This window comes from Scyliorhinus torazame, chromosome 7, assembly GCF_047496885.1.
Source record: "Scyliorhinus torazame isolate Kashiwa2021f chromosome 7, sScyTor2.1, whole genome shotgun sequence".
Classification (NCBI taxonomy): domain Eukaryota; kingdom Metazoa; phylum Chordata; class Chondrichthyes; order Carcharhiniformes; family Scyliorhinidae; genus Scyliorhinus; species Scyliorhinus torazame.
Window position 1 is genome coordinate 8401450 of NC_092713.1, and position 26182 is coordinate 8427631.

Here is a 26182-nt window from a genome sequence, read left to right on the forward strand (position 1 = left end):
GGTTATCCCTAGTTCCTTTTTTGAACAGGGGCACGACATTCGCCACTCTCCAATCCCCTGGTACCACCCCTGTTGACAGTGAGGACGAAAAGATAATTGCCAACGGCTCTGCAATTTCATCTCTTGCTTCCCATAGAATCCTTGGATATATCCAGTCAGGCCCGGGGGACTTGTCTATCCTCAAGTTTTTCAAAATGCCCAACACATCTTCCTTCCTAACAAGTATTTCCTCGAGCTTACCAATCTGTTTCACACTGTCCTCTCCAACAATATCGCCCCTCTCATTTGTAAATACAGAAGAAAAGTACTCATTCAAGACCTCTCCTATCTCTTCAGACTCAATACACAATCTCCCGCTACTATCCTTGATCGGACCTACCCTCGCTCTAGTCATTCTCATATTTCTCACATATGTGTAAAAGGCCTTGGGGTTTTCCTTGATCCTACCCGCCAAAGATTGTTCATGCCCTCTCTTAGCTCTCCTAATCCCTTTCTTCAGTTCCCTCCTGGCTATCTTGTATCCCTCCAATGCCCTGTCTGAACCTTGTTTCTTCAGCCTTACATAAGTCACCTTTTTTCTCTTAACAAGACATTCAACCTCTCTTGTCAACCATGGTTCCCTCACTCGACCATCTCTTCCCTGCCTGACAGGGACATACATATCAAGGACACGTAGCACCTGTTCCTTGAACAAGTTCCACATTTCACTTGTGTCCTTCCCTGCCAGCCTATGTTCCCAACTTATGCACTTCAATTCTTGTCTGACAACATCGTATTTACCCTTCCCCCAATTGTAAACCTTGCCCTGTTGCACGTACCTATCCCTCTCCATTACTAAAGTGAAAGTCACAGAATTGTGGTCACTATCTCCAAAATGCTCCCCCACTAACAAATCTATCACTTGCCCTGGCTCATTACCCAGTACTAAATCCAATATTGCCCCTCCTCTGATCGGACAATCTACATACTGTGTTAGAAAAGCTTCCTGGACACACTGCACAAACACCACCCCATCCAAACTATTTGATCTAAAGAGTTTCCACTCAATATTTGGGAAGTTAAAGTCGCCCATGACTACTACCCTATGACTTCTGCACCTTTCCAAAATCTGTTTCCCAATCTGTTCCTCCACATCTCTGCTACTATTGGGGGGCCTATAGAAAACTCCTAACAAGGTGACTGCTCCTTTCCTATTTCTGACTTCAACCCATACTACCTCAATAGGGTGATACTCCTCGAACTGCCTTTCTGCAGCTGTTACACTATCTCTAATTAATAATGCCACCCCTCCACCTCTTTTACCACCCTCCCTAATCTTATTGAAACATCTATAACCAGGGACCTCCAACAACCATTTCTGCCCCTCTTCTATCCAAGTTTCCATGATGGCCACCACATCGTAGTCCCAAGTACCGATCCATGCCTTAAGTTCACCCACCTTATTCCTGATGCTTCTTGCGTTGAAGTATACACACTTCAACCCATCTCCGTGCCTGCAAGTACTCTCCTTTGTCAGTGTTCCCTTCCCCACTGCCTCATTACATGCTTTGGCGTCCTGAATATTGGCTACCTTAGTTGCTGGACTACAAATCCGGTTCCCATTCCCCTGCCAAATTAGTTTATTATTGGGCACGTTATTGGAGATCTTTTGAAAATCCAGATAAATTACATCTGCATTATCTAATCTCATTCCGTAAGGTTGGTCAAGCAAACCTTTTCCTATGTCTCTTTTCTAGATCTTCTATTCTCACTAGGGCTTCCATTCTCTTCCTACCACCATCCTGGTACTGGGTAGGCCACACGTCCTTCAGTATCCTTTGTCTTAGCTGTACAGGAAACTAGCTGTGGTACACACCCCAGCCTGCATCAATGGTGCCGAGGTAGAGATGGTTGATAGCTTCAAATTCCCCGGCGTGCACATCGCCAACAATCTGCCCTGGTCCACCCACATCGCCACGACCAAGAAAGCACAACAGCACCTATACTTCCTCAGGAAACTAAGGAAATTCTGCATATTCACATTGTCTCTTACCATCATTTATAGGTGCACCATAGAAAGCATCCTATCGGGCTGCATCACAGCCTGGTATGGCAATTGCTCGGCCCGGGACCGCAAGAAACTTCAGAGAGTCGTGAACACCGCCCAGTCCATCACACGGACCTGCCTCCCATCCATTGACTCCATCTACACCTCCCGCTGCCTGGGGAAAGAGGGCAGCATAGTCAAAGACCCCTCCCACCCAGTTTATTCCCTATTCCATCGGGTAGAACACGCACTAACAGATTCAAAAATAACTTACTTCCCTGCTGGACCAAACTGATCTCTCCATGCATCTTCTCTCCTGAGTAGCACTACACTCTATATGCTTCACCCGATGTCTATGTATTTACATTGTGTATTTATGTACCATTATGTCCCATTTATGTATTCCTGTACCAGCCTCCCCGAACAGGCGCCGGAATGTGGCGACTAGGGGCTTTTCACAGTAACTTCATTTGAAGCCTACTTGTGACAATAAGCGATTTTCTTTTCATTTCATGTATGCCCTCGATGATTTTCATGCAGGGAACAGTGTGTCTGGCCTGTACGCAGAACAATGCTTTTCACTGTACCTCAGTACAGATGACAATACTAAATCTATCACCATTTCTATTCTGCTCTCCCCTCAATGTACAACCTCAGTAATTGGGCCTTGATCTGCATTGTGGCCATATCCTCACAGGCAGTGATTGTATCATGTCTGTCGGACAGCCCAGTAACTGCAGGATATCTCACACACACAATCTCTCCTATATCAGGCTGTGAGCGTCGCATGCAAGGCCAGGCTTTGTTGTCCATTGCTAATTGCCCATGAACTGCACGGATTGCAGGCCATTTGAGGGCAGTTATGACCTAACCACTCTCCATTTATTTCATGAGCTTCAGCGTTTTTTGCTCATTCATGCAATGTGGGTGTTGCTGGAAACTACGTCGCTGTGAATCTGGAATCGCGTGTAGGTCAGACCAGGTAAAGATAGAGGATTTCCTTCCCTCAACCAGTAGGGTTTTTATGTCAATACAAGATAGTTTCATTGCCACTATTACAGGCAGGAACTTTCAATTCCAGAACTTATTTTAAAATAAGATAGGAATTCCAGCAACTGCCATGCTGGGAATTAAACCCACCCCTGCTGGACTGTTAACCTCGGCCACCTGATGACTTGTCCAGTCAAATTATCACAATAGCACACATCCCCTGGCTGCACTGTCAGAGGGCCAGTACGGAGGGAGTGCTGCACTGTCAGAGGGTCAGCACTGAGGGAGTGCTGCACTGTCAGAGGGTCAGTACTGAGGGAGTGCCGCACTGTCAGAGGGTCAGTACTGAGGGAGTGCCGCACTGTCAGAGGGTCAGTACTGAGTTAGTGTTGCACTGTCAGAGGGTCAGTACTGAGAGAGTGCTGCAATGCCGGAGGGTGAGTAATGAGGGAGTGCCGCACTGTCAGAGGGTCAGTACTGAGGGAGTGCCGCACTGTCAGAGGGTCAGTACTGAGGGAGTGCTGCACTGTCAAAGGGCCAGTACTGAGGGGGGTGCCACACAAGCGGAAATGCCTTTATATTGATTGAGACGTTAAACTAAGGTTCCATGTTCCTGCTCGGAGATGCAAATGATCTGCAGCACAATTTTAAAGAGGGATAGGGGGATTTTCTTTCAATGTTTCTTTCAACCAACATCACAAAAACAAATGATCTGAGCATCATTGTGTAGATGTCTGTAGAATCTTGCTGTGTGCAAATTGGTTACATTTCCTTTAATGGGTTGTACAGTGCTTTGAGACATCAGCAGGTAGCTCAAGGCACTATAGACATGCAAGTCCTTTCTTTAACGCATTCTACTTGCTGTGTTTGTCAGTGTGGCGCCATCTGGGGGTGAATGCAAGCTCTTCATAAATTTATTTTTCATCTTTCGTTATTTCAACTAGTTCCAACGCGGAGAAAAACGGGATAGTGAAGGAATGCTTCTTGAACACAGGAGTTTCTCCTTTATGTTGAATTGTTAAAAAGATGTCTTATTTTCTACCTTTTTCCCTTTTATAAAATTTCATTGTTGTTTGTTGCACTTTACGGGACTCTCATTAATAAATCCAATTGGAAATTCAGGCGAAACGTTTTTACCCAGAGCGTGGGAAGAATTTGGAGTTCGCTCCTCCAGGAGTGGGGAGAATGTGGGACTCGCTCCCACAGAGCGCGGGGGAGATTGTGAGTCTCGCTCCCAGAGGAAGTGGGGGAAAATGTGGGACTCTCTCCCACAGGGAGTGGGGGAGAACGTGGGACTCTCTCCCACAGGGAGTGGGGAGAACGTGGGACTCTCTCCCACAGGGAGTGGGGAGAATGTGGGACTCTCTCCCACAGGGAATGGGGGAGAACGTGGGACTCACTCCCACAGGGAGTGGGGAGAATGTGGGACTCGCTGCCGCAGAGAGTGGGGAGAATGTGGGACTCGCTCCCACTGGGAGTGGGGAGAATGTGGAACTCACTCCCACGGGGAGTGGGGAGAATGTGGAACTCACTCCCACGGGGGGTGGGGAGAATGTGGGACTCACTCCCACAGGGAGTGGGAAGAATGTGGGACTCGCTCCCACAGAGAGTCAGGAGAATGTGGGACTTGCTCCCACAGAGAGTCAGGAGAATGTGTAACTCGCTCCCGCAGGGAGTGGGGAGAATGTGGGACTCGCTCCCGCAGGGAGTGGGGAGAATGTGGGACTCGCTCCCACTGGGAGTGGGGAGAATGTGGAACTCACTCCCGCAGAGAGTGGGGAGAATGTGGGACTCTCTCCCACAGGAAATGGGGGAGAACGTGGGATTCTCTCCCACAGGGAGTGGGAAGAATGTGGGACTCGCTCCCACAGGGAGTGCGGAGAATGTGGAACTCACTCCCGCAGGGAGTGGGGAGAATGTGGAACTCACTCCCACGGGGAGTGGGGAGAATGTGGAACTCACTCCCACGGGGGGTGGGGAGAATGTGGGACTCGCTCCCACAGGGAGTGGGGAGAATGTGGAACTCACTCCCACAGGGAGTGGGGAGAATGTGGGACTCGCTCCCACAGGGAGTGGGGAGAATGTGGGACTCGCTCCCACAGAGAGTCAGGAGAATGTGGAACTCGCTCCCACAGGGAGTGGGGAGAATGTGGGTCTCGCTCCCACAGGGAGTGGGGAGAATGTGGGACTCGCTCCCACAGGGAATGGGGAGAATGTGGGACTCGCTCCCACAGGGAGTGGGAAGAATGTGGGACTAGCTCCCGCAGGGAGTGGGGAGAATGTGGAACTCACTCCCGCAGGGAGTGGGGAGAATGTGGAACTCGCTCCCGCAGAGAGTGGGGAGAATGTGGGACTCGCTCCCACTGGGAGTGGGGAGAATGTGGAACTCGCTCCCACGGGGAGTGGGGAGAATGTGGAACTCACTCCCACGGGGGGTGGGGAGAATGTGGCACTCGCTCCCACAGGGAGTGGGAAGAATGTGGGACTCGCTCCCACAGGGAGTGGAAAGAATGTGGGACTCGCTCCCACAGGGAGTGGGGAGAATGTGGAACTCACTCCCACAGGGAGTGGGGAGAATGTGGGACTCACTCCCACAGGGAGTGGGGAGAATGTGGGACTCCCTCCCACGGGGGGTGGGGAGAATGTGGGACTCGCTCCCACAGTGAGTGAGAAGAATGTGGGACTCGCTCCCACAGGGAGTGGGGAGAATGTGGGACTCGCTCCCACAGGGAGTGGGGAGAATGTGGAACTCGCTCCCACAGGGAGGGGGGAAGAGTGTGGGACTCGCTCCCACAGGGAGTGGGGAGAATGTGGAACTCGCTCCCACAGGGAGTGGGGAGAATGTGGAACTCGCTCCCACAGGGAGTGGGGAGAATGTGGGACTCACTCCCACAGGGAGTGGGGAGAATGTGGGACTCGCTCCCACAGGGAGTGGGGAGAATGTGGGACTCGCTCCCACAGGGAGGGGGGAGAGTGTGGGACTCGCTGCCACAGGGAGTGGGGAGAATGTGGAACTCACTCCCACAGGGAGTGGGGAGAATGTGGGACTCGCTCCCACAGGGAGTGGGGGAGGTGAATAGTGTTGATACATTGAAGGGGAAGCTGGATAAACAGATGAGGGAGAGAGGAATAGAAGATGATGGGATGAGAGGAAGAGGGGGAAGGAGGTGGCTTGTGTGGAGCAGGAACATAGCATTGGACATGTGGGCTGAATGGACTCTTGATGCTATAGATTTAATATATTTCTAATGAATCATGACTTACCCACCATCAATGGTGACCTTGCCAAATACTCATTGCAGTAATTGAGATTCCCAAGAAAGACGCTTTTCATCTTTGATAGTTTGCAGCCAAATAAATTGACACTTGTGATGAAGAGGGAGATTGCACGATGTGTTTAATGGAATGCTCTGCACTATCCTGGATGAGTGCAGCTCCAACAACACTCGAAGCTCAACACCATAGAGGACAAAGCAGCCCACTTTTTGATTGGCTCTCTGCAATGCTGGGATTGGCACCATAAACACACTCCCTCCACCACCACCCTTCAGTACTGCCCCTCTGACCGTGCAGTGCTCCCTCTATAGTGACACTCCAATCAAACATTTTCACTTTCTGAATGTGCTCAGTGACCTGGGTAGAGCAGTGTACACTTGGTGGTGTATCAATTGACCTATTGATAAATTGTTCCAGATTAACAGATTGAGAAGGAGTAGGGGACAGGAATTTAAACTGGTGTAAGAGTTTAATCCAGGAATAGACTGGATGCTGGGTGGTGCTTAATTTCTTAAGGAATAGGAAGCTTCTAGAACATGTTTCTGGCTGGTGTGATTGCTGATTCTCAGGAACTTTGAGCAGAAGTTGGATCACCTCCTGACTGGGTCAGTCTTTGCAGGTAACATTACGACCCCGGGCACCAGTTTTGATCATCCACGGGAAGACGATAGAGGACCTTTCCAGAGTATGCAAATAGTTTTTGCACCCTTACCCAAGATACATCGGCATTGGAGGCAGTCCAGAGAAGGTTCACTAGGTTGGTCCTGGGTATGGAGGGATTTTTTTAAATGGGAGGTTTATGAGAGGGTGGCACAGTGGTTAGCACTGTTGCTTCACACACCAGGGTTCCGGGTTCGATTCCCCGCTGGGTCACTGTCTGTTGCGGAGTCTGCACGTTCTCCCCGTGTCTGCGTGGGTTTCCTCCGGGTGCTCCGGTTTCCTCCCACAAGTCCCGAAAGACGTGCTGTTAGGTGAATTGGACATTCTGAATTCTCCCTCTGTGTACCCGAACAGGCGCCGGAGTGTGGCGACTAGGGGCTTTTCACGGTAACTTCATTGCAGTGTTAATGTAAGCCTACTTGTGACAACAATAAAGATTATTCTTATTATTATGACGTAGGTTGAGGCTGTACTCATTGAGGTTTAGAAGAATGAGAGGTGATCGCATTGAGATATTACAGGATTCTCAGGGAGATTGACAGGGTAAATGCTGAGAGTATTATTCCTCTTGTGGGAGAGTCTAGGAACAGAGGGCATAATCTCAGAATAAGGGGTTGCCCATTAGAGACAGGTATGAGGAATTTCTTCTCTGAGGGTAGTGAACCTGTGGAATTCTTTGCAGTAGAGGCAGGGCCATTGAGTATTGACAGATTTTTGATCAGTGAGGGAATCGAGGGTTAAGGGGATAAGGTGGGGAAGTGGAGTGTTTTTAAAATAATTTTAGATTACCCAATTATTTTTTCCAATTAAGGGGCAATTTAGTGTGGCCATTTGTGGGGGCGAAACCCACGCAGACACGGGGAGAATGTGCAAACATGGGGAGAATGTGCAAACTCCACACGGACAGTGACCCAGAGCCGGGATCGAACCTGGGACCTCAGTGCCGTGAGGCAGCTGTGCTAACCACTGCGCCGCCGTGCTGCCCCTGGAAGTGGAGTTGAGGATTATATCAGATCAGTCATGATCTCATTGAATAGAAACATAGGAAATAGAAGCAGGAGGAGGCCCTTCGGACCTGCTCGCTAGTCATCATGATCATCAAGTTCAATACCCTGATTCCACTTTCCCCCCATATCCCTTGATGCCTTTAACCCCAAGAGCTATAGTTAATTGCTTCTTAAATTACACAACATTTTGGCCACAGTTACTTTCTGTGGCAGTGAATTCCACAGATTCACCGCACTCCGAGGGAAGAAATTTCTCCTCACCTCAGTCCTAAAAGGTTTACCCCTATGACCCCTAGTTCTGGACTCCCCCACCATCTTTCTGAATCAACCCTGTCTAATCCTGTTAGAATTTTCTAAGTTTCTACGAGGTCCACAGCTCCCTAAAAGTGGCAACACAGGTGGCCAAGGTGGTTAAGGAGTCATATGGCGCGCTTGCCTTCATCTGCCGGGGCATTGAGTACAGCAGTTGGGAAATCATGTTGCAGCTATATAAAACCTTGGTTCGGCCGCATTTGGAGTATTGCGTGCGGTTCTGGTCACCACATTATCAGAAGGACGTGGAAGCTTTGGAGAGAGTGCAAAGAAGGTTCACCAGGGTGTTGCCTGGTCTCGAGAGTGTTGGCTATGAGGAGAGGTTGAATAAACTAGGATTCTTTTCACTGGAAAGACGGAGGCTGAGGGGAGACCTGATAGAGGTCTACCAAATTATGAGAGGCATAAACAGGGTGGACAGTCAGAGGCTTTGTCCAAGGGTGGAAGTGTCAATTACAAGGGGGCACAGGTTCAAGGTGAGAGGGGGAAAGTTTAAGGGAGATGTGCGGGGTAATGTTTTTCACGCAGAGAGTGGTGGGTGCCTGGAAGGCGCTGCCAGAGGATGTGGTGGAAACAGGCACATTAGCAACATTTAAGAGGCATCTGGATGGGTCCGTGAATAGGGAGAAAATAAAGGGATACGGACCGAGTCAGGGCAGAAGGATTTGTTTTTAGTTCGGGCATCATGGGCGGCACAGGCTTGGAGGGCCTGTTCCTGTGCTGTACTTTTCTTTGTTTTGTTCTTTGAGATCCCCTCTCACTCTTCTAAATTCCAATGAATATAGTCCTATCCGAATTAGTCCCGTCATCCCAGGATTGCCTGGTAAACCTTTGCTGCACTCCCTGCATCGCAAGATAAGGAGACCAAAACTGCCCACAATACTCCAGGTGTGGCCTCACCAATGCCCTTTACAATTGCAGTAAAGCATTTCTATTCCTATACTCAAATGGCTCAATGGCCAACTGGCCTATTTCTGCTCCTACATCATACGGTCTTAAGTCTTACCCTGACGGTTAGCCTATCCCAATGCAGGGGGCTGGGGGAGAGGGAGAGCAGGAGAACCACGATATTGATTCATAGAATTTACAGTGCAGGAGGCCATTCGGCCCATCGAGTTTGCACCGGCTCTTGGAAAGGGCACCCTACCCAAGTCCACACCTCCACCCTATCCCCATAACCCAGTAACCCCACCCAACACTAAGGGCAATTTTGGACACTAAGGGCAATTTATCATGGCCAATCCACCTAACCTGCACATCTTTGGACTGTGGGAGGAAACCGGAGCACCCGGAGGAAACCCACGCAGGCACGGGGAGAACGTGCAGACTCCGCACAGACAGTGACCCAAGCCAGAATCGAACCTGGGACCCTGGAGCTGTGAAGCAATTGTGCTATCCACAATGCTACCGTGCTGCCCTTCATCGCGTGTGTGCAGCCTCGAAGGAGAAGATATTCCCGGATTCCATTCCCGCTTGGGTCACTGTCTGTGCGGAGTCTGCACGTTCTCCCCGTGTCTGCGTGGGTTTCCTCCGGGTGCTCCGGTTTCCGCCCACAAGTCCCGAAAGACGTGCTTGTTAGGTGAATTAGACATTCTGAATTCTCCCTCTGTGTACCCGAACAGACGCCGGAATGTGGCGACTAGGGGCGTTTCACAGTAACTTCACTGCAGTGTTAATGTAAGCCGATTGTGACACTAAAGATTATTATTATCATGCTCATATTCAAAATCCAGCAGCATTAAACAAAGACAATGGACACCTTCATTTATTATCGAAAAAGTTTATTAAATGTAAATATTTCAATGCATTGTAGTCACTGCTGTTGAATAAAACACAGCACAGTAAGGAAATTGATAATTACAGAACTCTGAGGGACAATACATTGCATCAAATACCAAACATTCAAAGTTAATCACACAAAATATTTATGGCAAAATCAGTCAGATTTCTGCACAGCAGAAGCATCAATTAGATTTTAAAGCTTCAAATTTTCATGCAAATTATCGGTAACAGTACAAATAAACCAACCTGTTAATATATATATATAAAACATTGGTAAGATTAGCAAGTTAGGATAATAGAAGCCTGAAGACCTGAATTTGGCCCCGAGTAATAAGGACTAGTCATGTCAGCACATCGGCGCTTCATAAAAAGGTGAGTGGGTATTGAGTAATAGGACAGATTCCCTGACAGGCGAATGTCTGACCTCTACTTTCAGTGTTTGCATTGATCAGGTAAACGTCTCATGTACCTGGGTTCAGCCCAAAGCAAATGCCCTCCTGCTTAATTTAGGTGGGTGACACGTATGAAGTACTCCTGACTAATGACTACCTGTGAGGGCGAAGGATAAAAACAGATGGCCACCTCTTCTTCCCTCCCCACCGACGCATCTCCGCAATTTTAACAGCAACTTCCATATAATTGAAAGTAAAGAGTTTCATTTCCTTCTTGGTTACACTTCTGAAGCAAAAGTGGCTGTCCTGCTCACACACAAAGTGTTCAACCACTCGTCCCCAGGTCTCACTTTCGCACATCCGTAGCTCCGAAAACAATCTTCCAACCATCAATGTCCCAACTAACCGCAAAGTCAACACTTGCAGATGGAGTAGCGGGTGGGATATTTTGAGGAAATGAGATTCTAAGTTTTAATTATTTCTCATCCTGATCTCTTCTCCCAGGTAGAGTAAATGTGTATAGGGGCTCTGTCTTCTGGGCAGACTCACTGGGTTCTGATCACCATCCAACTCACCCACAGGCAGGCATCCATGAAACTGTTCCGTACCAGCCTCCCCGAACAGGCGCCGGAATGTGGCGACTAGGGGCTGTTCACAGTTACTTCATTTGAAGCCGACTTGTGACAATAAGCGATTTTCAATTTTTCATTTCATTTCAGGTATAGCTGGGCTGGATTGGAAGCTACGTCCTCTGGCGGGGGAGGTGCCAGGATACAGGCAGAACTGACAGCGCAGAAGCAGGCAATTTGGCCCATCGAGTCTGCACCGACCCTCCGAAAGAGTACCCCACCCAGGTCCACGGTCCCACCCGATCCCCCTAATTACACCTAACCTTTTGGACATTAAGGGACAATTGATCATGACCAATTTACCTAACCACATCTTTGGACTGAGGGAGGAGACCCACACAGACATGGGGAGAATGTGCAAACTCCACACAGCGCGAGGGACCCGGGTGACTGTGAGACAGCAGCGCTAACCGTGCGCTGATGTCAGGAAGCACTTGCTCGCACAAAGGGTAATCTAGAACTCACTCCCCAGAAAGTTATTAAGGTTGAGTGTCAATTAAAAAATTTCCAAATTGAGACTGATAAAGATTTTTATTGGGTAAGGGGTATTAGGGGTTACAGCACCAGGATGGGTTGATGGGTCAGCCATGATCAAATTGAATGGTGGAAAACGCTCGAGGGACTGATTGGCTGTCTCCTGTCCCAGCGTGTGACAAGTCCCGTTTCAGAGTAAGCTAGCTCCCTTTACCAGGTTTAGTTTTCAATGAGATTACTGTTGAGAGAAAGTAAGTTTGTTGTTTCCCTGTGATGTAGAGGGGAGGGGGTGTATTGACTCAAGACACCTGCAGAACTCCTCTGCTAAGTGCCCCGTGATTATTTAATGCTCAATTAAACTTGGCAGTTTAACATTTTGTATGAGTGACAGTATCTCTACCAACACACTGATGCTCCAGTCTGCACTGGGACTTGAACCCACAATAACCGAATGAAGAAACAGGAGTGTTATCTGAACAAGTGACCCATTTCCTCCCACAATAAAATCTTCACACAGCAGGAGGCCATTCTGCCCAGGGCATCTGTGACGTCTTTTTGAAATAGCTACCCCACTTCCCTTGTTCTTCCCCCACTTGAGCCCTGAATGGTTTTTCCCTTATACTGTATTATTAATCGAATTCCCTTTCAGAAGTTATCATTGGTTCTGTTTTTACTCCCCAGCGCGGTCTAGATTACAACGATCACACAAACAAACAGTCCATGAATACACCGAATCCTCCGGCCTGCCATGTGAAAGAGCTAGCAAGGATAATCTTGACTTTGGAGTTAAATTGGCTCTGATGAGGAATGAAATGGGAGTTTTTTTCACATACAGGAAAATGTGATTACGCATCCATCAGATACAAGAACCCCTCAGGGGGCGAGCGCTATGGGGACCAAAAACCTGTTCCTTCCAAACCCGCTCCCCTCACCACACACCATGACTCCCATTATTTTCTGATGAAATAGTGAAAATGCCGGATAGATTGACCTGTTAATAAATTATTCCAGTTTAACAGTTGGAATAGGAGTGAGGAATTTAAATAGCAGAAGAGTAGGAATAGACTGGGTGTTGGGTGGGTCTTCACTTCCGAGAGAGGGAAGCTTCTGGAATGTGTTTCTGACTGGTGTGGTAGATGCTGACTCTCCACACCGCCTTCAAGAGGAACTGGATTTGTTCTTGACTGGTGCAGAGATCATTTCATACAGGTCGCTACGGATAACACACAGTCCCTGTGATCACCAGCATTGGTTTTGATCACCTGAGAAGGTTAAAGAGGAAATTTTCCCAAGTATGTTTTTCCATTACTGGGAATTTCTCTATTTTTTTTTGCCTCTCCCAGGTTGCACGGGTGCGGGATTGGGTGGGGGCAAGGGATGCAGCCAATGATACCCCAGCCAACATGAAGATGAAGCAATCTTGATGTCTATGTGCTCGCAAATCTATCAAATTGGCATTGGCTGATTTTAATGGACAGAAAATCTCATATGTGGCATATACCATGTCCCAGACAGGGATAGATGTGATGGACATAATGTAAAGCCACCATTAGAGGTAAAGAGCTAAAACTGTCAACATTGGACCTTCAAAGAAGTGGAAAGTGGGTTAACAATTTGGAAAGCGGCGGTGGCCACGGGGAAGGAGGAGGGGGGTTAACACTTTGGGGAGTGCAGGTGAAAAATGCCCCTCTTATGATGATGAGTTGCTGTGTGAATTTTCAGTGTTAGTCAGCTGTTACTTTGGAAGCTTTCTTCCAGACATTTTGAAATTTAGCCATTCTCATTCATTCCTCCACAGTCTCCTTAAAGAACCTGCCACTGACACAGAATTCCGATGTCCCACCAACATCAAGGACAAGGCACTTGAACTGATGAATAACATCTGCTTTCACTTTGCTTTGATTCCAGGAGCAACCTACCGAGAGCTTTGCTCCCCTCTCTGCCCTATTTTCGATGAGTATATCTGTGTTAAAATCCTATCTGCAAGATTTCAAGGCGAATGTTAGTTAACACAAACACTACTGAGTCCGTGCCCAGAAAACAAACAAACAAGGGGCATTGAATTACCAAAGTAACCGGCCAAAGTCAGCATCAGAGTCTGGAGGGATGCGAGGCCGCAATTAATGATTATGTTGGGGGTGAGGGCCCCCAAAACAAGGGGCACAACCTAACAATTAGAGCCAGGCTTGGCGGGGAGTGCCACCTTTATGTACTCAAGTCCTTGAGGGGGACTCAAACCCACAGACGTACAGGCTCACCAGACTGAACCAGACTGTCAAGTAGCAGCAACTTGTGGTAGTGCCTTTCTGGAATCCTTCAGAACAGAACTTTTATGTAACTTGGATACATCAAAATCTGGGTAATGCTCCGGTGGAGATCATGGGCACGGCTTACTACGTTAAAGACACTGTATACATATATAAGTTGTTGTTGGTGTAGCCTTTTGTTCATGGATAAAGAGAGATGTGCCCAAGGCAGCTTTCAAAGCCTCTCATCTTCAGCCGCTCGATTGCGTACATCCAGAATCTTCATCAAGGTTTTACTCATGAAATACGGCCTGTCTGCCGATCCATCGTTTCTTTCTAAATCTTCCACTATGAAGAGGAATTATAGGCAGTGATTACAGCGCCACCACATCTCATTCTCAACGTACACATGAACTGCAGCTGATCTGAAGGCCGGTGTTAAGTGGGCACGGTTCAATTCCCGTACCGGCCTCCCCGAACAGGCGCCGGAATGTGGCGGCTAGGGGCTTTTCACAGTAACTTCATTTGAAGCCTACTTGTGACAATAAGCAATTTGTTTTTCAATGTCAGTGCAAACTCACTCTCCTCCAGCCAAAATTAAATTGGCCAGCTTCCAACAAGCTGAGTTAGAAACACCAAGGTGGGTTGGGGGGGGGGGGGTCCAGAACAAGGGGACATAACCTTAAAATTAGGACTAGGCGCTTGAAGGGGACTTCTTCACACGCGGAGTGGTGGGAATCTGGAACTGGCTCCCTGCCAGATTGTGGCCGAGCACTCTGGGTCACCTTTAGTGGCACTGGGCTGTCTTGCCAACAGGAATGGCTGGAAATAACAGAGCCAGGGCAGCTCTTTGTCAAAGCTACCCCATAGTGCCACCTCCCCCTCCTCTTCCCCATAGCCCTGCAAAGGTTCCCTTTTCAAATGTTCGTTCAAATCTCTTTTGAAACTTATTACTGAACCATTACTGTACTCAACAATTATTTAATTAATAACTGATCGTTATTTGTTATAATTATTATCCTCAAATCTGCTTCCACCGCCCTTTCAGGCAGCACCTTCCAGATCACAACAACTCGCTGTGTAAAAAACATCCACCTCATCTCCCCTCTGCCTCACAACAACTCGCTGTGTAAAAAACATCCTCCTCATCTCCCCCTCTGCCTCACAACAACTCGCTGTGTAAAAAACATCCTCCTCATCTCCCCCTCTGCCTCACAATAACTCGCTGTGTAAAAATCATCCTCATCATCTCCCCCTCTGCCTCACAACAACTCGCTGTGTAAAAAAACATCCTCCTCATCTCCCCCTCTGTCTCACAACAACTCGCTGTGTAAAAAACATCCTCCTCATCTCCCTCTCTGCCTCACAACTCGCTGTGTAAAAAACATCCTCCTCATCTCCCCCTCTGCCTCACAACAACTCGCTGTGTAAAAAACATCCTCCTCATCTCCCCCTCTGCCTCACATCAACTCGCTGTGTAAAAAACATCATCCTCATCTCCCCCTCTGCCTCACAACAACTCGCTGTGTAAAAAAACATCCTCCTCATCTCCCCCTCTGCCTCACAACTCGCTGTGTAAAAAACATCCTCCTCATCCCCCCCTCTGCCTCACAACAACTCGCTGTGTAAAAAACATCCACCTCATCTCCCCCTCTGCCTCACAACAACTCGCTGTGTAAAAAACATCCTCCTCATCTCCCCCTCTGCCTCACAACAACTCGCTGTGTAGAAAACATCCTCCTCATCTCCCCCTCTGCCTCACAACAACTCGCTGTGTAAAAAACATCCTCCTCATCTCCCCCTCTGCCTCACAACTCGCTGTGTAAAAAACATCCTCCTCATCTCCCCCTCTGCCTCACAACAACTCGCTGTGTAAAAAAACATCCTCCTCATCTCCCCCTCTGCCTCACAACAACTCGCTGTGTAAAAAACATCCTCCTCATCTCCCCCTCTGCCTCACAACAACTCGCTGTGTAAAAAACATCCTCCTCATCTCCCCCTCTGCCTCACAACAACTCGCTGTGTAAAAAATATTCTCATCTCCCCTCTGCTTCACAACAACTCGCTGTGTAAAAAACATCCTCCTCATCTCCCCCTCTGCCTCACAACAACTCGCTGTGTAAAAAACATCCTCCTCATCTCCCCCTCTGCCTCACAACAACTCGCTGTGTAAAAAACATCCTCCTCATCTCCCCCTCTGCCTCACAACAACTCGCTGTGTAAAAAACATCCTCCTCATCTCCCCCTCTGCCTCACAACAACTCGCTGTGTAAAAAACATCCTCCTCATCTCCCCCTCTGCCTCACAATAACTCGCTGTGTAGAAAACATCCTCCTCATCTCCCCCTCTGCCTCACAACAACTCGCTGTGTAAAAAACATCCTCCTCATCGCCCCCTCTGCCTCACAACAACTCGCTGTGTAAAAAACATCCTCCTCATCTCCCCCTCTGCCTCACAATAACTCGCTGTGTAAAAAACATCCTCCTCATCTCCCCCTCTGCCTCACAACAACTCGCTGTGTAAAAAACATCCTCCTCATCTCCCCCTCTGCCTCACAACAACTCGCTGTGTAAAAAACATCCTCCTCATCTCCCCCTCTGCCTCACAACAACTCGCTGTGTAAAAAACATCCTCCTCATCTCCCCCTCTGCTTCTTTTCCCGATTCTCTTCAATCTGTGTCCCTCTGGTGACCCTCCCTCCTGTCACTGAAACACTTCTTCCCTCTGTACAGCCTTGGACAACCCGACCAAATCCCCCCAAAACCTCCTCAACCCCAAGGAGGAAAAACCGCAGGTTGCCTGATTTGAAATGTCATTGTATCCACAGAATCGTCGCTCGCCCGAACAAATGGATAGTGCAACGTGGAGTTTATATATATATATATAAATATATATATATAATACATAGAAACACACACATATATATAAATATATATATGCAGCACCATAATCATGGCATTTACACACCCTGTACAAAATCTTGAAGAATCAGCCGCGCTAAGATTCTTTTTTCCCCCCCAGTATATTCATTAAAATTGTATCCATTTGAAATTGTAAAAAATCGTATACAAGAGCGTAGCCCTGCACTTATATATAAAGGCAAATATATCAGACGCATCGTGACTTCCTATACCCTGGAGACTGACAGGATGAAATCGAGAGTGTTATCAATGTGTCGGTGGCGTCTCTGTTCTCTTGCACCCCCCCCCCTCCCATCGCTTTGCCTCAGTGTCAAATCACCTCCCCCCGCCCCCCCCCCCCCCCCCCCCCCTTCCCCGTGGCCACCGCCACTTTCCAAAACTTCCTCCCAGCCCCACGCTTCCTGCGTCTCTTTCTCTCGGGCAATGAGTAACTGAAGGTCCCTCCAGTGCAGATAAACCTCTGATCTCCTCACTTCCCCTCAGTCAGCTGCCATTGCCCCTTGAAAGGAGAAGCACGTCCCGGCGTGTCAGAGACCCTCCCTTTTCCCCACTACAGAAACAGCTTTCCACTGGAATGGGGGGGGGGAGAGAGCTTCAGACTAGCTGCTCTCCTTCCCGCATTCCACTGAGAGTCACGTCTACGGTGAGCGATCCAACCAACCCCAGCCCTCTGGAGACTCTCCTGATGTTCTCGTAGAATTAAAAACAAAATGAATGGCTTTAATTTACATTCAGCACAAGTTTCCACGATGCCCCCAGAGCAGGAGAGAGAGAAAAAAAACGTGGTCCAGAAATTACTGGAATGGAGTCACTGATATTTGTTGTTTGTAGCTACAGAGACATGGTGGGTAGAGATGGAAAGTGAGGTCGGGTCAGGGCAGACCTGATTGGCCCAACGGCCTTCTACACTCTAATCTTTCGATGTTCCCATGTCGGGAACATAAATCTCGCCAGTAACAGTCTTTACCATATAAACACCAACCCTAAATGGCACCGGTGAGATTTGACCGCATAAACAGTACAAATTGAGCAATTTAAAGGCCATCCAGCCCAACAGGGAAACTGGGGTTGGGAATGGTCCCGGAGAGTCAGGGGACAGAGTCCCTCAAACTGAGCAACAACTTGTGATCATCCACAATCCGCCCAAACTGCTGCCTTGTTTTACGTGTTCAGTTACAGACTCACCAACACCTTTCCGGTAATTTCTGGGCCGATATATCTGAAGTCACCGACTGTCCCCAAAAAAGCATCGACCTTACGACCCTCGCTTTAGGCACCTTAGTTACGATCCTGAGAGGGCGGAGGGAAGGGCTTGATGCGTGTGCGGTGTGTCGCAGGGTCATGGCCAGCTGGCACTGCAACCAGGAGATGAAGCCCCCGATCGCCCTCCCCTTCTCTAGCCCCTCCCCATGTCCTGACTTAGACCATTATTGCATATTATCTTTTTTTTTAATGACTTTATATACAATTAGGATTTCCTGTTGTGTGACAGGAACATGGAAAGATGGAACATTAGAGAGAAAGGCCAGTGGGCAAAGCCAGGCATCACGTAGGTCACAGAACTGGGTCCTTTTAAGGCCAAATATATAAATGTTAGCTTAGCAGAACACAACTTGAATATTGCTGGAATCTGAGACATGTTGTTGAAGCGTTTTGCTTTGCACTCATCAGGATAAATTTCAAACAATCGCAACACTTTATACGACAGAGAAATGGGTGATCATTGGTTGGCAAGTCAACTCTCATTGGCCAAAGCGTTGCCATGGAGAGAGCAACAGGGAACGATAGGCTCCCCCAGCACCCGGGCAATTCATAAAAGGTACAAAGCTTGAACACCTTCCTCATCATGGTCCACTTTTAACATCCACTGTTAGGTGTGATTCCGCGATTGGGCAGCACTTGTTGGACACTCCGGAGTGCATTAATGGCTACACCAACAATCAATTTAAGACAATCAGTCAAGTTCGTAATGTGGCTCATTTATACTTGTGAAGAGCGACCTACATTCATACCCAGGGACCCGTTCTCTGCAAACAGAAGGAACATGTTCAAGCTGTGCATCTCTTTGAATTACCCGGGAGCTGGTGCCTACTCCGTGGCAACAGCTTGACCAGTCAGGATCAACTCGCCAACCAATCAGCATCCGTTTTCGCCTGTAGTATAAATTGCTGTGAAGGTTTGAAATTTGGCGCTCTTGTGTTTGCCCTGATGAGTGCTGGATGAAAAACTTCAGCGACATGTTTCTCATTGCAGTAATGTTCAAGGGCCAATATATTTCCTACCTGAAAATTACAACACTCCTACATTGCAACTATTGGGAGTTCGTACCGAAGCTGGACGTGATAGTTTTTAAGAAAGCAAGTGAAAGGGAGCTCTCCGTCTGCCTTCCCAGTACACCATCCGGTGGCGCGTGCATGCGCAGTTTTGGGGCCACACAGCGGCAAAATGCTGACTGTTTTTGTCTTTAAAAAAAGCTATTTTTCCCTCTCTCTCTTTGTTTTCAAAAACTGGAACTCCGCTCTGAGAGTTAAGACTTTCCAAGCCCCGGAATGCCAGCTGTCAATCCAGGTTATTACCAGCCGTTGTTCTGACTGAGTGTGAGTGTGTATTTATATATCTATATGTTAATAAAAAAGCCAGGCGAGGAGTTCAGTGCAGCGCGCGCTCAGCCCAAGCAAACTATCCGTTGGCCTTCCGCGGGCTCCACTCTTGCCGGCCGAGGATCCTGTGCAGTTCGGGCGACATGAAGTAGGGTTTCTCCGCGGAGCCGTCATTCCGTTCCAAATCTTCACCTGTATGAGTTAGCGACATGCCAAAGCCAGGGGGAGGGGAGGGAGAGGAGGCAGAGAGAGAGAGAGAGAGCGTGACAAATCCAGTGAAAGGGAGAGAAAGTGAAATGGATGACAATTGAAAGAGGTATGGGATAGGAGGAACGGAAAGGCAACCACAAGATAACAAGTTAGAAAGCTTTTAGCGGTCTTGACAAAAATGACAATTAAACGCAAAGCAAGCAGCTGGTGGGTCTGGGTAATTAATGCTCTAAAAGCTGCAGGTTTAAGGAACTCCGAAAGCAGCAACGCCAAGTGCGCCATGGGGCAAAACTAAGGTCAGGAAAAGTCTGGCATCTACTGCAGCCCCAGCTGGTGTCAAACGTAAATTAAAAGCGTTAACAGATGCAGAGTAGGACCGGCAAAGCTTTAAAACCTTGGCATTCAAACTCAGCGGTGTAATACCACTTCTCAACACCAGTCGTGATTGGGCGGAAGCTCCCAAGTAGCTGCCTGCATGTCATGGGCACTAACTGGAGCTTTCAGAACATTGCCATCTCAGAAACAGTGCTTTAGGTTAGAAATATAACCGGACATTAACGGCCTTCAGCAGCGAGTTACTAACTCAGCAGGTTGATAGGAGTCACCGAGAGACGAGGTCAACGCTTTAAACCAAAGGTCATTGTCGTGACGACACAACTCTTGGACATTCTGTAACTCAGGGGCAATAATTCACTATCGCGGCTGGTAATAAGCTGTCGACCGAATGGACTTCTTTTCTCTCCAAGTTCCTCTTTTTCAGTTATTGCCAGGTTGGGTTTTGGGATCTTTTAGCTTCAGAGTAACTCTGGAAACCTCCAAGTTCCGAGTGCAACATTGTAAATATCCTGACAACAGAACCCTATCATCCACCACCCCCCCCCCCCACCCCCTCCCCCCCACCCACCCTCAGGCCAGGGGTACTGAGGGGAATTGCACCCACTCCCCTTCCCATCTTGTCCTGCTCCTCCTCTGAAACTCTGCCTGAAAACCAAAGCCAAACTGGATTAATGACAGTGACCCAGAGAATGGGAGCGATAAACTGGGGCATAGTCGCTGCTGACCTATCTCACCTTTGGGGTACTTACTGACTGTTCCAACCGTGTGTTAGCCCCTCCAGCACTTTATCCCTGGCCCACATTCCCGTAAGCATTCTGGTGAGCACTGGTCATACCTAAACCCAGACTGTGAATATCGGTGGCCAATTCAACAACTGGGGCATCACAATAGAGCTCAGTGCTACCCTCAGCCCAGCTGTCTGTCCATTAGAGTATTCCTGGCACCACGCCAGAGAGCATTGAAGTGTGAGGCACTGGAGAACGGTCAACCCCCCCCCCCCCAACCACCAACGCTTACACGAGGGGACCCAGTCGAACTTTAGGGTGAGGATTCCCGCTGAGAGGAGCTGACGTGTCACGGAGCCTGGGTCACTCACCTTGGCCTTTGTGACTCTGCGTCACTGAACAAACTGGTTGTCACGAAGGAAGCCAGTGTTAGCACCCTTGACACAGATCTGGATTTAGACATGGAACAATCTGATTCTTTGCAAAGCAGCTTTTCACAGTTCGAAATGATTACTTACAGAAACAGAGGAAAAGCGTGTCCACACACATTGCATAGACGCTGAAGAAACCATGGGCAATTAGGTAAGATCCAAATATCACCGTCTGAAAACATAAATTCCCACAGTCACACTTCCCCTAATAAACCGAGCAGTAAAGACAGTGACACCCGCAGGAAAAAGCAAATCAAACATTGGGCTTATTCCCGGAGAGGAGTGTCGTGTTAAGCACACTGAGATAACACGGGCTGCAACTGGTGCAGCTTTAACTGAAAGATACTCCAGACCTTGAAGTTAGTTCAATTTGATTTATTGAACCTGTCACAGTTAGCACAGTTCTCTGTGAGTTCGACTCTCTGCTAACCTAAGTGTGATTACTCTGTCTGACTGAACCAGACTAGCTCTTAGCCACGTGTTGTAGGTGTTATGTGATATATACACCCGACTCACTCTGTAGATGTCCCCAGTGGAAAGAGGCGGAGTGTGAGTGCCTCGTGCATTTTATAGTGGGAAATCACCCCCAAGTGTTCTCCCAGCTCATTGGTTATGTCCTGTTCTCTGTGCTCATTAACTGCCTGTCAGTATCTCATTATATGCATGTCTGCATATCATGACAAGGAGTAATTGAAACACAGATGTTGTGTTAAAGTTATAGAGGATCTTGGTGTGGCCATACTTCATATTATAAAAAGGACAGCGAGACGAGAGCGGTGGGGCGGAAATGTTAAACAAGGATAATGTCAGAACTGAAGATTGAATGGAGCACTTCCAAAAAAGCTTCCCCTCTGACAGTGCAGCATTCCCTCAGTACTAGGGAAGTTCGTCCATTTGAGTATTCCTGGTACAGACGCCAGAGAGCATTGAAGTGTGAGGCACTGGAGAATGGTCAGTACTCATTTCGGAGACATGGATAGAGCAGGGACAGGAATCGTTGTTGCAGGTTCCGGGGTTTAGGTGTTTTAGTAAGCTCAGAGAAGGAGGCAAAAAAGGGGGAGGTGTGGCGCTGCTAGTCAAGAGCAGTATTACGGTGGCGGAGAGGATGCTAGATGGGGACTCATCTTCCGAGGTAGTATGGGCTGAGGTTAGAAACAGGAAAGGAGAGGTCACCCTGTTGGGAGTTTTCTATAGGCCTCCAAATAGTTCTAGGGATGTAGAGGAAAGGATGGCGAGGATGATCCTGGATAAGAGCGAAAGTAACAGGGTAGTTATTATGGGAGACTTTAACTTTCCAAATATTGACTGGAAAAGATATAGTTTGAGTACATTAGATGGGTCGTTTTTTGTACAGTGTGTGCAGGAGGGTTTCCTGACACAATATGTTGACAGGCCAACAAGAGGCGAGGCCACGTTGGATTTGGTTTTGGGTAATGAACCAGGCCAGGTGTTGGATTTGGAGGTAGGAGAGCACTTTGGGGACAGTGACCACAATTCGGTGACGTTTACGTTAATGATGGAAAGGGATAAGTATACACCGCAGGGCAAGAGTTATAGCTGGGGGAAGGGCAATTATGATGCCATTAGACGTGACTTGGGGGGGATAGGTTGGAGAAGTAGGTTGCAAGTGTTTGGCACACTGGATAAGTGGAGCTTGTTCAAGGATCAGCTACTGCGTGTTCTTGATAAGTATGTACCTGTCAGGCAGGGAGGAAGGCGTAGAGCGAGGGAACCGTGGTTTACCAAAGAAGTGGAATCTCTTGTTAAGAGGAAGAAGGAGGCCTATGTGAAGATGAGGTGTGAAGTTTCAGTTGGGGCGATGGATAGTTACAAGGTAGCGAGGAAGGATCTAAAGAGAGAGCTAAGACGAGCAAGGAGGGGACATGAGAAGTATTTGGCAGGTAGGATCAAGGAAAACCCAAAAGCTTTCTATAGGTATGTCAGGAATAAGCGAATGATTAGGGTAAGAGTAGGACCAGTCAAGGACAGGGATGGGAGGTTGTGTGTGGAGTCTGAAGAGATAGGCGGGATACTAAATGAATATTTTTCGTCAGTATTCACTCAGGAAAAAGATAATGTTGTGGAGGAGAATGCTGAGACCCAGGCTATTAGAATAGATGGCATTGAGGTACGTAGGGAAGAGGTGTTGGCAATTCTGGACAGGCTGAAAATAGATAAGTCCCCGGGGCCTGATGGGATTTATCCTAGGATTCTCTGGGAGGCCAGGGAAGAGATTGCTGGACCTTTGGCTTTGATTTTTATGTCATCATTGGCTACAGGAATAGTGCCAGAGGACTGGAGGATAGCAAATGTGGTCCCTTTGTTCAAAAAGGGGAGCAGAGACAACCCCGGCAACTATAGACCGGTGAGCCTCATGTCTGTAGTGGGTAAAGTCTTGGAGGGGATTATAAGAGACAAGATTTATAATCATCTAGATAGGAATAATATGATCAGGGATTGTCAGCATGGCTTTGTGAAGGGTAGGTCATGCCTCACAAACCTTATCAAGTTCTTTGAGAAGGTGACTGAACAGGTAGACGAGGGTAGAGCAGTTGATGTGGTGTATATGGATTTCAGTAAAGCGTTTGATAAGGTTCCCCACGGTAGGCTATTGCAGAAAATACGGAGGCTGGGGATTGAGGGTGATTTAGAGATGTGGATCAGAAATTGGCTAGCTGAAAGAAGACAGAGGGTGGTGGTTGATGGGAAATGTTCAGAATGGAGTTCAGTTACAAGTGGAGTACCACAAGGATCTGTTCTGGGGCCGTTGCTGTTTGTCATTTTTATCACTGACCTAGAGGAAGGCGCAGAAGGGTGGGTGAGTAAATTTGCAGACGACACTAAAGTCGGTGGTGTTGTCGACAGTGTGGAAGGATGTAGCAGGTTACAGAGGGACATAGATAAGCTGCAGAGCTGGGCTGAGAGGTGGCAAATGGAGTTTAATGTAGAGAAGTGTGAGGTGATTCACTTTGGAAGGTAAAACAGGAATGCGGAATATTTGGCTAATGGTAAAGTTCTTGGAAGTGTGGATGAGCAGAGGGATCTAGGTGTCCATGTACATAGATCCCTGAAAGTTGCCACCCAGGTTGATAGGGTTGTGAAGAAGGCCTATGGAGTGTTGGCCTTTATTGGTAGAGGGATTGAGTTCCGGAGTCAGGAGGTCATGTTGCAGCTGTACAAAGCTCTGGTACGGCCGCATTTGGAGTATTGCGTACAGTTCTGGTCACCGCATTATAGGAAGGACGTGGAGGCTTTGGAGCGGGTGCAGAGGAGATTTACCAGGATGTTGCCTGGTATGGAGGGAAAATCTTATGAGGAAAGGCTGATGGACTTGAGGTTGTTTTCGTTGGAGAGAAGAAGGTTAAGAGGAGACTTAATAGAGGCATACAAAATGATCAGGGGGTTAGATAGGGTGGACAGTGAGAGCCTTCTCCCGCGGATGGAAGTGGCTGGCACGAGGGGACATAGCTTTAAACTGAGGGGTAATAGATATAGGACAGAGGTCAGAGGTAGGTTCTTTACGCAAAGAGTGGTGAGGCCGTGGAATGCCCTACCTGCAACAGTAGTGAAGTCGCCAACATTGAGGGCATTTAAAAGTTTATTGGATAAGCATATGGATGATAAGGGTATAGTGTAGGTTAGATGGCTTTTGTTTCGGTGCAACATCGTGGGCCGAAGGGCCTGTACTGCGCTGTATCGTTCTATGTTCTATGTTCTAGTACTGACCCTCTGACAGTGCAGCGCTCCCTCAGTACTGACCCTCTGACAGTGCAGCACTCCCTCAGTACTGACCCTCTGACAGTACAGCACTCACTCAGTACTGACCCTCTGATAGTGCAGCACTCCCTCAGTACTGACCCTCTGACAGTGCAGCACTCCCTCAGTACTGACCCTCTGACAGTACAGCACTCACTCAGTTACTGACCCTCTGACAGTGCGGCACTCCCTCAGTACTGACCCTCTGACGGTGCTGCACTCCCTCAGTACTGACCCTCTGACAATGCAGCACTCCCTCAGTACTGACCCTCTGAAAGTGCAGCACTCCCTCAGTACTGACCCTCTGACAGTGCAGCATTCCCTCAGTACTGACCCTCTGACAGTGCAGCACTCCCTCAGTACTGACCCTCTGACAGTGCAGCACTCCGTCAGTACTGAACCTCTGACAGTGCAGCGCTCCCTCAGTACTGACCCTCTGACAGTGCAGCACTCCCTCAGTACTGGCTCTCAGGCAGTGCAGCTCTCCCTCAGTACGGACCCTCTGACAGTGCAGCTCTCCCTCAGTACTGACCCTCTGACAGTGCAGCACTCCCTCAGTACTGACCCTCTGACAGTGCAGCACTCCCTCAGTACTGACCCTCTGACAGTGCAGCACTCTGTCAGTACTGACCCTCTGACAGTACTGACCCTCTGACAGTACGGCATTCCCTCAGCACTGATCCTCTGACATTGCTGCACTCCCTCAGTACTGACCCTCTGACAGTGCGGCACTTCCTCAATACTTACCCTCTGACAGTGCAGCACTCCCTCAATACTGACCCTCTGACAGTGCAGCACTCCCTCAGTACTGACCCTCTGAAAGTGCAGCACTCCCTCAGTACTTACCCTCTGACAGTGCAGCATTCCCTCAGTACTGACCCTCTGACAGTGCAGCACTCCCTCAGTACTGAACCTCTGACAGTGCAGCACTCCGTCAGTACTGACTCTCAGGCAGTGCAGCTCTCCCTCAGTACTGACCCTCTGACAGTGCAGCACTCCCTCAGTACTGACCCTCTGACAGTGCAGCACTCCGTCAGTACTGACCCTCTGACAGTGCAGCACTCCCTCAGTACTGACTCTCAGGCAGTGCAGCTCTCCCTCAGTACTGACTCTCAGGCAGTGCAGCACTCCCTCAGTGCGGACCCTCTGACAGTGCGGCACTCCCTCAGTGCGGACCCTCTGACAGTGCAGCGCTCCCTCAGTACTGACCCTCTATGACAGTGCCGCTTTCCCTTGTGGCACAGCAATACAGTGGTTAGCACTGTTGCTTCACAGCGCCAGGGTCCCAGGTTCGATTCCCCGCTGGGTCACTGTCTGTGCGGAGTCGGCACGTTCTCCCCGTGTCTGCGTGGGTTTCCTCCGGGTGCTCCGGTTTCCTCCCACAAGTCCCGAAAGACGTGCTTGTTAGG

The 26182-nt window shown here is 48.5% G+C and overlaps 1 protein-coding gene across 1 annotated transcript in view; it reads right to left on the reverse strand.

The window, feature by feature from the left end:
• Positions 1 to 10035: 10035 nt before the first annotated feature.
• slc44a5b (solute carrier family 44 member 5b) overlaps positions 10036 to 26182 on the reverse strand; it is a 596657-nt gene continuing 580510 nt past the window's right edge. Inside the window, exons 19-20 of the mRNA XM_072512838.1 lie at positions 21105 to 21189; positions 10036 to 14142 (exon numbers count right to left, since the gene is read on the reverse strand). Of these exons, the coding sequence (XP_072368939.1) occupies positions 14030 to 14142; positions 21105 to 21189 (198 nt within the window). The 3' untranslated portion in view covers positions 10036 to 14029. The remainder of the gene's footprint in view (positions 14143 to 21104; positions 21190 to 26182) is intronic.